This window comes from Lucilia cuprina, chromosome 5, assembly GCF_022045245.1.
Source record: "Lucilia cuprina isolate Lc7/37 chromosome 5, ASM2204524v1, whole genome shotgun sequence".
Lineage (NCBI taxonomy): Eukaryota > Metazoa > Arthropoda > Insecta > Diptera > Calliphoridae > Lucilia > Lucilia cuprina.
In genome coordinates, this window is record NC_060953.1 from 10,178,386 (window position 1) to 10,193,101 (window position 14,716).

Genomic DNA, 14,716 nt, shown 5'->3' on the forward strand with positions numbered 1-14,716 from the left:
ACAGAACTAGAACAGAACTAGAACAGAACTAGAGCAGAACTAGAACAGAACTAGAACAGAACTAGAACAGAACTAGAACAGAACTAAAACAGAACTAGAACAGAACTACAACAGAACTAGAACAGAACTAGAACAGAACTGGCAAGCTTACTAAAAGAAACTTAAAAAACGCAAAATTTGCATTACTTAACAAGATGACCACGTTATCGATACAAGAAATCTTCAAAAATATTTTCTATTTAAATTTTTTGTTGTAATTATCACAACAAGTTAATGTTGTTGTAATTTTTGTTATTGAAAATCTTGTTAATTGCGCATTGAACTCCTGTTTACGGTTTGAACTGGTGTAACCGGGTTACAAACAACTAAATATATTGCATCAACATATTGAAAACACTAAAACGTAATAGAAGATCAACGGGCCGCTGGCAATATATTCTATTTTTAAATCCTATTTATCTTTTAGCCTACAAATGAGTAGCTAAAGATAAAGATGATTTTATTTGTAATTGTCACAAATTCGGATTTTTCTTCAAATAACTGTAAAACTTGTTGAATATCTCAGATTTACTTGTTATCAATTTGACAGATGTGTGCAGCAGGCTTTTGGTCATTGCAACTCTTCTTCTGCTTGAGTTAACCAAATAAAAAAGTGCCTGACTAAGTGAGTGGGAAATTCAAGTTTTTCCTATATGGTTGGAATCATATTAAAATTTTACTTTTTTTTGATCGCAATATCGTTTTAAATTTATTTGTTGCATGAATGCAACCAATATGTGTTGCATTGTGGCATTTGCAAAAGAAAGTAAAAGTTGTTGCTTCGTTATTGCTTGCTGTTTTAGCTGTTATAATATTTTGTTGCAATACATACATACATACCTACCTCTCTATTTGTTTTTTGGTAATTTAATTTGTTTAAAATTTAGTTTTAATATTATTATTATTTGTGTTTAGTTACTTTTGTAAATTTAAATGTAAATTTTTTGCCGGTTGTTGCTGCTTTTTTTGGAAATTTATTTAAAGTGTCATTTGTTTTAAATTGAGTTACATTTTATAAAATTTGCGTTCATTGGTAGCATGAATAATTATTTGGTGAATAACCGCTGGAAATGAAAGTTGTGAAGATGCTGAGGCCAATGTAATTAATTAATTAATTTGTATTTTGGATAAAACGGTAGTTTTGATATTGAGATTGATTAAAGAGGATTAATTATGGAGCAATTTGATTGGCAGACTTAACTCAATGGAATTCAATGCTATATTATACAAGCTTTTTTCCAAAATGTGAATTTAGATCTTTAACAAAAATATTACAGAAAATATCTTGCATGCTTTCACCTTCGTGAGAAGGGTTTATATAAATTTGTTATTCCGTTGGTAATTTCTATAATATAATTTTCCGGTCATGTAAAGTATATATGACTTATCCGAGTCCTTTATTAGTCTGTCTGTATGTTAGTTGAAATCAATTTTGTAAATACCACCGACATCATCGAAGCCAAAATCTTTAATAATTCTAACAGACCTACTTTCGAGAGCTTTCCTATTTAAACCCAAAAAATCATTCCATATATAACGGAGATCTGAACAAAAATCTGCGACAACCTTTCTGTTATAGTTCTGTTCTAGTTTTGTTCTAGTTCTGTTCTAGTTTTGTTCTAGTTCTGTTCTAGTTCTGTTCTAGTTCTGTTCTAGTTCTGTTCTAGTTCTGTTCTAGTTCTGTTCTAGTTCTGTTCTAGTTCTGTTCTAGTTCTGTTCTAGTTCTTTTCTAGTTCTGTTCTAGTTTTTGTATGAAATTTTGATCGGATTTCGGTTCAAAGTGTCTTTTAGCAAAATTTAACGATTTGATTAATGTTTCTTATATTGACGCCACTTTTTTGTGCACAAAGTTGGAAAATCATTTGAAAAACTACTACAACAACATTCAGAGATCAACTCCTAGCCACCGACAATCTTTATATTGAACAAAGTTCATAAACAACATACATACATACAGACTACAAGACAACTTTTTTTTAGCTAGTTTGGATACCTCTCCACCACTATGTCCATTATGCCGGTTGCCATTAAAAATGATGAAGATCTTAAGAGCACATGCAATGTTGCTAACATGTTTTTCTAACAAGTCTCCACATTTAAATGTTGTTATTGTTATAGTGTTTGGTTTGTCTTAACTGTATAAATACGTTGCATACAACACAATGCATGTTTAATTGTAAATTTGTCCTTGACATTGACATATCGTGTGGTTGAATAGTAAAAACGTTTTGAAAAAAAAGATTGTAAAATTTTAAAACTTTGTTTTTTCTGCAAATAAAACAGTGATCGTCTTCAGTGATTTTTTATTTCAAGTGATCGTGGGTTAAATAATAAAAAGAAAAAAAACGTTTAAGAAAACTAGTTTTTAAGATCGTTTATTGTTTTTCAATCGGTTTTTTTTCATAATGTCAATTGATGTAAGTTTTTGAATCGAAAATAATGTGAAGTTATATGAGAGACAGAGGATGTGAATGTGATCATGCGAAATGCAAAGAAAGCGAAAGTGATTTGTAACGAAAGTGTTTGCCTAAATTGTGTGTGTTTTATTTCACTTTCACTTAAGTGAAAGTTTAGTTTTGTTAATAAAATTTTATTTGTTTGTAATTTTTGTGGAAAAGGACTTTTAATTAAGGCAGAAGTTAAATGTTAATTTGACCGTCAGATAATATTTTTCCGAACACGTCAAAAGTTTTCTAAGATTTCGTAGCAAATTTTCCCTAAGAAACTTCTCTATGAATTTTTGTATTATTATTAGAAACTTTACTCCGAATTCGTAGCAAATTTTCTATAAGAAACTTGACTCCGAATTTGTAGCAAATTTTCTATAAGAAAATTGACTACGAATTCATAGGAAATTTTCTATAAGAAACATTACTCCGAATTCATAGGAAATTTTCTATAAGAAACTTTACTCCGAATTCGTAGCAAATTTTCTATAAGAAACTTTAATCCGAATTCGTAGCAAATTTTCTATAAAAAGCTTTTATCTGAATTTGTAGCAAATTTTCTTTAAGAAACTTTAATCCGAATTCGTAGAAAATTTTCTATAAGAAACTTTAACTCTGAATTTGTAGCAATTTTTCTTTAAGAAACTTTATTCCGAATTCGTAGCAAATTTTCTTTAAGAAACTTTACTCCGAATTCGAAATAAAGTTTCCATAAAAAATTTTACTCCGAATACTTAGCGAATTTTCTATGAGAAACTTTACTCCGAATTTGTAGCAAATTTTCAATTCGTAACAAATTTTCTATAAGAATCTATACTCTAACAAATTTTCTATAAGAAACTTTACTCCGAAATCGTAGTTAATTTTCTGTAAGAAACTTTACTCCGAATTCGTAGCAAATTTTCTATAAGAAACTTTACTACGAATTAGAGCTTTACTCCGAATTCCATTAGAAACTACACTCCGAATTCGTATCAAATTTTCTATAAAAAACTTAACTCCAAATTTGTAGTAAATATTCGATTTGAAACTTTACTCCGAATTCGTAACAAAGTTTCGGCAAAAAAATTTTTACTTCAAATTTTTATAAATTTTTTTTAAACTTTTTATTTCAAAAATTAACTGTTCATGTTAAAATTTCTATTTATATCTTCGTCTACAATATTTAATCTTAATATATTTGCTGCTGGCTTGATCAAGATCGTGATCGAAAACTTCTTGTCCTTCTCTCTTTGAGCTACTATCCCAAATGCCATATCGATAAGGAAGAGCGACATTATTTTCTATTGCTAAAACATTAGCATTGGCAGCATGCGCCAGATAATGATTGTGTAGATTGCCAATAGCTAAAAGGCCGCCAATAGTCAAATGTTTAAAAACCTCAAAAGGAGCCATTGTAGAAGAAGTGCAGTGGTAGAAGAAGAAGTTTGCGTGTTAAAGTTGTTAATTTGTTTTAAACGTAAAGAACTGTTAAGTTTAGACCAATAAATGGCGATATTTATAGTAAAATGTTAATTGATTTTTTATGTTAACATTTATTAACTGTGAATTTTGAATAGAAAAACAATGGCAAACTAACTTTCAATTCATATTTTATTGGGCAATACCTTTGATTACATTATAAGCAATGGAAAAAATTTTAACTCTCAATTCATAGCAAATTTACTATAAGATTTATTACTCCGAATTTGTTCTAGATTTTATTAAGAAATGTTAACTTTGAATTCATAGCAAACTTTTTAAAGGAAACTTTACTCCTATTTTTTTAAGAACAAGAACTAGAACAGAACTAGAAGAAAACTAGTACATAACTAGAACAGCACTTGAACAGAACTAGAACAGAACTAGAACACAACTAGAACAGAACTAGAACAGAACTAGAACAGAACTAGAACAGAACTAGAACAGAACTAGAACAGAACTAGAACAGAACAACAGAACTAAACAAACTGAAAAAAAACTAGAACAGAACTAGAACAGAACATAAACAGAACAGACAAACTAGAACAGAACTAGAACAGAACTAGAACAGAACTAGAACAGAACTAGAACAGAACTAGAACAGAACTAGAACAGAACTAGAACAGAACTAGAACAGAACTAGAACAGAACTAGAACAGAACTAGAACAGAACTAGAACAGAACTAGAACAGAACTAGAACAAACTAGAACAGAACTAGAACAGAACTAGAACAGAACTAGAACAGAACTAAACAGAACTAGAACAGAACTAGAACAGAACTAGAAACAGAACTAGAACAGAACTAAAACAGAACTAGAACAGAACTAGAACAGAACTAGAACAGAACTAGAACGGAACTAGAACAAACTAGAACAGAACTAAACAGAACAGAACAGAACAGAAACAGAACAGAACAGAACAGAACAGAACAGAACTAGAACAGAACTAGAACAGAACTAGAACAGAACTAGAACAGAACTAGAACAGAACTAGAGCAGAACTAGAACAGAACTAGAACAGAACTAGAACAGAACTAGAACAGAACTAGAACAGAACTAGAACAGAACTAGAACAGAACTAGAACAGAACTAGAAACAGAACTAGAACAGAACTAGAACAGAACTAGAACAGAACTAGAACAGAACTAAACAGAACTAGAACAGAACTAGAACGAACTAGAACAAACTAGAACAGAACTAGAACAAACTAGAACAGAACTAGAACAAACTAGAACAGAACTAGAACAGAACTAGAACAGAACTAGAACAGAACTAGAACAGAACTGGAACAGAACTAGAACAGAACTAGAACAGAACTAGAACAGAACTAGAACAGAACTAGAACAAACTAGAACAGAACTAGAACAGAACTAGAACAGAACTAGACAGAACTAGAACAGAACTAGAACAGAACTAGAAAAAAAAAAAACAGAACTAGAACAAATTAGAACAGAATTAGAACAGAACTAGAACAGAATAGAACAGATTAGAACAGAATTAGAACAGAATTAGAACAGAATTAGAACAGAATTAGAACAGAACTAGAACAGAACTAGAACAGAACTAGAACAGAACTAGAACAGAACTAGAACAGAACTAGAACAGAACTAGAACAGAACTAGAACAGAACTAGAACAGAACTAGAACAGAACTAGAACAGAACTAGAACAGAACTAGAACACAGAACTAGAACAGAACTAGAACAGAACTAGAACAGAACTAGAACAGAACTAGAACAGAACTAGAACAGAACTAGAACAGAACTAAACAGAACTAGAACAGAACTAGAACAGAACTAGAACAGAACTAGAACAGAACTAGAACAGAACTAGAACAGAACTAGAACAGAACTAGAACAGAACTAGAACAGAACAAGAACAGAACTAGAACAGAACTAGAACAGAACTAGAACAGAACTAGAACAGAACTAGAACAGAACTAGAACAGAACTAGAACAGAACTAGAACAGAACTAGAACAGAACTAGAACAGAACAGAACTAGAACAGAACTAGAACAGAACAGAACTAGAACAGAACTAGAACAGAACTAGAACAGAACTAGAACAGAACTAGAACAGAACTAAACAGAACTAGAACAGAACTAGAACAGAACTAGAACAGAACTAGAACAGAACTAGAACAGAACTAGAACAGAACTAGAACAGAACTAGAACAGAACTAGAACAGAACTAGAACAGAACTAGAACAGAACTAGAACAGAACTAGAACAGAACTAGAACAGAACTAGAACAGAACTAGAACAGAACTAGAACAGAACTAGAACAGAACTAGAACAGAACTAGAACAGAACTAGAACAGAACTAGAACAGAACTAGAACAGAACTAGAACAGAACTAGAACAGAACTAGAACAGAACTGAACAGACTAGAACAGAACTAGAACAGAACTAGAACAGAACTAGAACAGAACTAGAACAGAACTAGAACAGAACTAGAACAGAACTAGAACAGAACTAGAACAGAACTAGAACAGAACTAGAACAGAACTAGAACAGAACTAGAACAGAACTAACAGAACTAGAACAGAACTAGAACAGAACTAGAACAGAACTAGACAGAACTAGAACAGAACTAGAACAGAACTAGAACAGAACAGAACTAGAACAGAACTAGAACAAACTAGAACAGAACAGAACAGAACAGAACTAGAACAACTAGAACAGAACTAGAACAGAACTAGAACAGAACTAGAACAGAACTAGAGAACAGAACTAGAACTAGAACAGAACTAGAACAGAACTAGAACAGAACTAGAACAAACTAGAACAGAACTAGAACAGAACTAGAACAGAACTAGAACAGAACTAGAACAGAACTAGAACAGAACTAGAACAGAACTAGAACAGAACTAGAACAGAACTAGAACAGAACTAGAACAGAACTAGAACAGAACTAGAACAGAACTAGAACAGAACTAGAACAGAACTAGAACAGAACTAGAACAGAACAGAACGAAACAGAACTAGAACAGAACTAGAACAGAACTAGAACAGAACTAGAACAGAACTAGAACAGAACTAGAACAGAACTAGAACAGAACTAGAACAGAACTAGAACAGAACTAGAACAAACTAGAACAGAACTAGAACAGAACTAGAACAGAACTAGAACAGAACTAGAACAGAACTAGAACAGAACTAGAACAGAACTAGAACAGAACGAAACAAAAGAACAGAACTAGAACAAACTAGAACAGAACTAGAACAGAACTAGAACAGAACTAATACAGAACTAAACAGAACTAGAACAGAACTAGAACAGAACTAGAACAGAACTAGAACAGAACTAGAACAGAACTAGAACAGAACTAGAACAGAACTAGAACAGAACTAGAACAGAACTAGAACAGAACTAGAACAGAACTAGAACAGAACTAGAACAGAACTAGAACAGAACTAGAAAAGAACTAGAACAGAACTGGAACAGAACTAGGACAGAACTAGAACAAAACTAAAACAGAACTAGAACATAATTAGAACAGAACTAAAATAGAACTACATATAGGCCCTTTTCATTCGTTTGCCTTGCTTAGAAACATAAGTTTACAAATTTCCAATTTTCTTAGTTATAAAGTAGTTGATAAATTAATGTATACAATTTTGCCTCTTTTAAAATTAACTACAAAATGTATACTTACATATGGAAAATTACTTTGTAATAACTATAAACTTTTTAATAGACCCAAGACACTAGGAACATTTTTTCATAGAAATAAATTTTTGAATGGAATGATTGTGTGTTCGCAGCGTGCAAACTGAAAATGTAGAAATAATATACAATTTACAAACGTTGTAGTTGTCGACGCAGTCAATGCAGTTAAAGTTGTAACGCAATTAATATGTTTTGAGATGTTTTACGCGGATAACGGGCTGGAAGTTATGAAACCCAAAAGACAGACAAAAAAACCAAAGAAATTAATAATAAGTTTAGATTTAGCTTAAAATTGTTGAACAAGCATTTTCCTGTAAAAATGTTATAATTTGTATTTTAGTTTCTTATAGCTTAAATGTTGTTTTTGTAAATGAATATTACTTTAGTTGTCTTTAACTTTATAATTGTATTCATGTCAATTAAATCCAGTAGCTTAATTACTAAGCGGCTTTAAGCAGTTGCAATGAATACTATATCGATTGCTTTTTACAGCATGTGGGATATGTTTAGAAATCAATCAATGTTAAAGTCTAAAATTGCTGTAGTTTAATTACTATAGTTTTGTGTCTAAACACACCCAGTTTTCTCGTATTCCTTTTTTCTTTAAGTGTTTAATTTCTTGTCTTATGGAAATTTCATTTAAACACATGTTTTACAAGTTTATAAATTATAATTTTTTTCCAAAATTTTCCCAGCTGTGTTTTTAAGTTTTGAAAATTGTTCACTATCTTAACTAATTATTATGGGTTTTTCATAGATTTATCAAACATTTTCCATAAGAGTTATGTATAAAATAAATTTTGTGCAGAGATTATGATTAAAAAATTTAATCGTGTTCAAAATGTAGTTATTTTTTATAGAAAATTGTTTTTAAAATGACAATTAAATTTGTTAACACTTACTTAAAATATTTAGTTTTATCATGTGTGGGAAAATGTGGAAAATTTTGTGTTAAAAACAAAATTCGGCTGTGATGTATTTTATATACTCACCTTTCTACTTTCCACTTTATCTTCTAGTTCTGTTTTTGTTCTGTTCTAGTTCTGTTCTAGTTCTGTTCTAGTTCTGTTTTAGTTCTGTTTTAGTTCTGTTCTACTTCTGTTCTAGTTCTGTTCTAGTTCTGTTCTAGTTCTGTTCTAGTTCTGTTCTAGTTCTGTTCTAGTTCTGTTCTAGTTCTGTTCTAGTTCTGTTCTAGTTCTGTTCTAGTTCTGTTCTAGTTCTGTTCTAGTTCTGTTCTAGTTCTGTTCTAGTTCTGTTCTAGTTCTGTTCTAGTTCTGTTCTAGTCTGTTCTAGTTCTGTTCTAGTTCTGTTCTAGTTTTGTTCTAGTTCTTCTGTTCTAGTTCTGTTCTAGTTCTGTTCTAGTTTCTGTTCGTTTCTTCTAGTTCTGTTCTAGTTCTGTTCTAGTTCTGTTCTAGTTTTCTGTTTCTAGTTCTGTTCTAGTTCTGTTCTAGTTCTGCTAGTTCTGTTCTAGTTCGTTCAGTTTTCTGTTTCTAGTTCTGTTTCTAGTTCTGTTCTAGTTCTGTTCTAGTTCTGTTCTAGTTCTGTTCTAGTTCTGTTCTAGTTCTGTTCTAGTTCTGTTCTAGTTCTGTTCTAGTTCTGTTCTAGTTCTGTTCTAGTTCTGTTCTAGTTCTGTTCTAGTTCTGTTCTAGTTCTGTTCTAGTTCTGTTCTAGTTCTGTTCTAGTTCTGTTCTAGTTCTGTTCTAGTTCTGTTCTAGTTCTTTTCTAGTTCTGTTCTAGTTCTGTTCTAGTTCTGTTCTAGTTCTGTTCTAGTTCTGTTCTAGTTCTGTTCTAGTTCTGTTCTAGTTCTGTTCTAGTTCTGTTCTAGTTCTGTTCTAGTTCTGTTCTAGTTCTGTTCTAGTTCTGTTCTAGTTCTGTTCTAGTTCTGTTGTAGTTCTAGTTGTCTTCAAGTTGTGTAATAGAGTTTTTCCCGTAACAACTATTTAAAATGGTTTTGAAGCGAAAACGAAACATTTTTCTAATCCTCAAACAGCACCAAAAGCCATAAAATAAACGCTTATATTTACGCACATTCTTCGCCTAAAGCTGTAAATTAAATTCAGAAATTACTAGCGTTTGTCTGACAACAATTTATACTCTATAAATTAATGTTAAAATTTCACATACTCCTTAAGTTTACAGATACATTTATGTGTATTTACGTTCAAATAATATTTAAATTTTGTTCATATTCTCTATAACAAAATATTCTTCATTCATTCCTAACAGATACCACCGCGTAAGTGGTTAAATAGTCTGCTAATAATTTCACTAACTTTTGCCATCTATGCCAAAACGGTTAATTTGCAACCCATACATGTGGTTGAGGATGAGGGTGCCGAGGAGGAGAAAGAAGCCGAGATGATGGAATATGCACCACAATTTGTAAGTAAATTTACACAATTTTACCTCTTAGTGTTGTAAAACTCTGACAAATTAAATAGAAACAACATATTTTAATTAATTTACCACCAAATAAAATTGGAAAAATATGTAGTAACCCGTAAGAGTTTAAAAATTTATCCAAAATCACATTTTGCTAACATATGCAAATAGCTTTTCTGTGGTGTTATTAATTTTTTAAAATATTGTCTATCAATCTCTAACAAATTTGTTAACAATTGTGTCCTATAACATGTCACCATGAGATATTATCTAGAAGAGCAGAGGGTGTCCCAAATAAATGTAGCAAAAAATATTGAATTTAAAAAAGTAAATAATTTATTTTACTATGACTTAACTGGTGTTTTTTATTACTTCTCTAACTGCTCAAATGCTACCTTTCCATCAACTTGTAATGCAGAGTGTAGCCAGTTAAATGTTTTTTTATTTTGCACTTTACTTTAGAGAAAACCTAATGCACGGAATTCAACACATTCTACATTCAGTTCTACTTCAAATGTATTTAACAAGTTGGTGAGTAAACAGATCGACTTTATATGATTTAATAAAACGAACTAATTATGCTGCTAATCACAAGTAATATAAAAAAAGAACTAGAACAGAACTAGAACAGAACTGGAACAGAACAGAAGTAGAACAGAACTAGAACAGAACTAGAACAGAACTAGAACAGAACTAGAACAGAACTAGAACAGAACTAGAACAGAACTAGAACAGAACTAGAACAGAACTAGAACAGAACTAGAACAGAACTAGAACAGAACTAGAACAGAACTAGAACAGAACTAGAACAGAACTAGAACAGAACTAGAACAGAACTAGAACAGAACTAGAACAGAACTAGAACAGAACTAGAACAGAACTAGAACAGAACTAGAACAAACTAGAACAGAACTAGAACAGAACTAGAACAGAACTAGAACAGAACTAGAACAGAACTAGAACAGAACTAGAACAGAACTAGAACAGAACTAGAACAGAACTAGAACAGAACTAAAACAGAAATAGAACAGAACTAGAACAGAACTGGAACAGAACTAGAACAGAACTAGAACAGAACTAGCACAGAACTAGAACAGAACTAGAACAGAACTAGAACAGAACTAGAACAGAACTAGAACAGAACTAGAACAGAACTAGAACAGAACTAGAACAGAACTAGAACAGAACTAGAACAGAACTAGAACAGAACTAGAACAGAACTAGAACAGAACTAGAACAGAACTAGAACAGAACTAGAACAGAACTAGAACAGAACTAGAACAGAACTAGAACAGAACTAAACAGAACTAGAACAGAACTAGAACAGAACTAAAACAGACTAGAACAGAACTAGAACAGAACTAGAACAGAACTAGAACAGAACTAGAACAGAACTAGAACAGAACTAGAACAGAACTAGAACAGAACTAGAACAGAACTAGAACAGAACTAAACAGAACTAGAACAGAACTAGAACAGAACTAGAACAGAACTAGAACAGAACTAGAACAGAACTAGAACAGAACTAGAACAGAACTAGAACAGAACTAGAACAGAACTAGAACAGAACTAGAACAGAACTAGAACAGAACTAGAACAGAACTAGAACAGAACTAGAACAGAACTAGAACAGAACTAGAACAGAACTAGAACAGAACTAGAACAGAACTAGAACAGAACTAGAACAGAACTAGAACAGAACAAAAAAAAAAAAAAAACAGAACTAGAACAGAACTAGAACAGAACTAGAACAGAACTAGAACAGAACTAGAACAGAACTAGAACAGAACTAGAACAGAACTAGAACAGAACTAGAACAGAACTAGAACAGAACTAGAACAGAACAGAACTAGAACAGAACTAGAACAGAACAGAACTAGAACAGAACTAGAACAGAAGAACTAGAACAGAACTAGAACAGAACTAGAACAGAACTAGAACAGAACTAGAACAGAACTAGAACAGAACTAGAACAGAACTAGAACAGAACTAGAACAGAACTAGAACAGAACTAGAACAGAACTAGAACAGAACTAGAACAGAACTAGAACAGAACTAGAACAGAACTAGAACAGAACTAGAACAGAACTAGAACAGAACTAGAACAGAACTAGAACAGAACTAGAACAGAACTAGAACAGAACTAGAACAGAACTAGAACAGAACTAGAACAGAACTAGAACAGAACTAGAACAGAACTAGAACAGAACTAGAACAGAACTAGAACAAAACTAGAACAGAACTAGAACAGAACTAGAACAGAACTAGAACAAACTAGAACAGAACTAGAACAGAACTAGAACAGAACTAGAACAGAACTAGAACAGAAAACTAGAACAAACTAGAACAGAACTAGAACAGAACTAGAACAAACTAGAACAGAACTAGAACAGAACTAGAACAGAACTAGAACAGAACTAGAACAGAACTAGAACAGAACTAGAACAGAACTAGAACAGAACTAGAACAGAAACTAGAACAGAACTAGAACAGAACTAGAACAGAACTAGAACAGAACTAGAACAGAACTAGAACAGAACTAGAACAAAAAGAAACAGAACTAGAACAGAACTAGAACAGAACTAGAACAGAACTAGAACAGAACTAGAACAGAACTAGAACAGAACTAGAACAGAACTAGAACAAACTAGAACAGAACTAGAACAGAACTAGAACAGAACTAGAACAGAACTAGAACAGAACTAGAACAGAACTAGAACAGAACAGAACAAACTAGAACAGAACTAGAACAGAACTAGAACAGAACTAGAACAAACTAGAACAGAACTAAACAGAACTAGAACAGAACTAGAACAAACTAGAACAGACTAGAACAGAACTAGAACAGAACTAGAACAAAACTAGAACAGAACTAGAACAGAACTAGAACAGAACTAGAACAGAACTAGAACAGAACTAGAACAGAACTAGAACAGAACTAGAACAGAACTAGAACAGAACTAGAACAGAACTAGAACAGAACTAGAACAGAACAGAACAGAACAGAACAGAACAGAACTAGAACAGAACTAGAACAGAACTAGAACAGAACTAGAACAGACCTAGAACAGAACTAGAACAGAACTAGAACAGAACTAGAACAGAACTAGAACAGAACTAGAAAAGAACTAGAACAGAACAGGAACAAAACTAGAACAGAACTGGAAAAGACCTAGAACAGAAAAAGTACAGAAATAGAACAGAACTAGAACGGAACTAGAACAGAAATAGTACAGAACTAGAGATAAACTAACCAAACTGATCTTAAGACGTGCCTTAGTTTGTTCCTTTCCGAACTAAAAACATTTATTTTTCTATTGACTAACAGCATAGAATTTACCGTTATGTTAACATTATAACTGATACTTAAACGTCATTTCATTTACGACACAAATGAATTCTAATGAACAAACAAAATACGTTCATTCACTCTGGTATTCGAAGTGATTATGTGTGAATGTCAGTCAGTCAGTCATTTAGTCTATATGAATTGGGTTGTTAGTTTGGTTGGTTCTAAAATTTGCATTTAATTGTTACAAACGTTTTTTTCATGCAATTCTATTACACTGGCAGGCTGATACTGAGATATTTCAATCCCACATTATGTCAATGTCTTGATCCTATTATGTCTGTTAACATGTTTTTGACACAAACTAAAGACATATTTATTTATAGTTTTTAAACCGTTACGTATACGTAATAGTTATTGTAATTTATCAAATATTCATTGTCGATTTTCTGTAAAATATTTATTTATTTTTTTTTTTTTTTGTAAATTATATAATTCTTTTAAATGTATATGTTTGTAAACTAATTCATTTACACCTTTCAAATATAACAGTTTTATGTTATAAAAACATTCCTAAAATTGAAATATTGCAAAAATGACATTTCAAAAGAGAATTCTATTTAATTATTGCTTTTTAGACACTCTGAATGCATTTTGACAGTTACCAATTTAATTTTTCAAAAACATTTTTTTAATTCTTGATTTCAAAATAAATATCTTTATAATATTTTTTGCTTTTTTCTTAACTGCTTAATTTCATAATCTTGTCAATATTTATTTTAATTTGTTAAAATTTCTGTAATTTTTCAATATATGTATTAATATTGTTTTTTTTTTATTCTGCCATTTAAAGCCTAATTAAGAAATTATAAACATTTAGACATTTCATATTTTTTACATAAAAAAACTTAAATTCTTGTTTAATTATTTAGAAATAAAATTGCATAAAATTAATATTGCAAAAAAATTCTTAAAACTTGTTGTTAGTGGATGTTGTAATATATCACTGTTATCAGAAAAACAATTTAATTCATTCATTAAATGAATATTTTAAATATTTTTGCTGCTAACCAAATACATATTTATAAAACTAAAAAAAGGTGACCAACTTATGAAAAATGCCACTCCATAACAGAGCTAAAACAGAACTAGAACAGAACAGAACTAAAACAGAACTAGAACAGAACTTGAAGAGAACTTGAACAGAACTAGAACAGAACTAGAACAGAACTAGAACAGAACTAAAAAAGAACTAGAACCGAACTAGAACAGAACTAGAACAGAACTAGAACAGAACTAGAACAGAACTAGAACAGAAATAGAACAGAACTAGAACAGAACTAGAACAGAACTACAACAGAACTAGAACAAAACTAGAACAGAACTAGAACAGAACTAGAACAGAACTAGAACAGAACTAGAACAGA

General features: G+C 31.4%; 1 protein-coding gene across 1 annotated transcript; it reads left to right on the plus strand.

The window, feature by feature from the left end:
* Positions 1-2,201: 2,201 nt before the first annotated feature.
* On the plus strand, positions 2,202-10,573 carry LOC111686237. Its single transcript, XM_046952877.1, has 3 exons — positions 2,202-2,456; positions 9,845-10,000; positions 10,463-10,573. Exons 1-3 carry the CDS (start codon positions 2,445-2,447, stop codon positions 10,556-10,558), a joined length of 264 nt encoding a protein of 87 aa, XP_046808833.1. The 5' UTR covers positions 2,202-2,444; the 3' UTR covers positions 10,559-10,573.
* Positions 10,574-14,716: the final 4,143 nt, after the last annotated feature.

Coding starts and splice junctions, on each gene's coding strand:
- LOC111686237 (XM_046952877.1), top strand. Junction 10,001..10,462: donor TGGAATATGCACCACAATTT/GTAAGTAAATTT, acceptor ACTTTACTTTAG/AGAAAACCTAATGCACGGAA.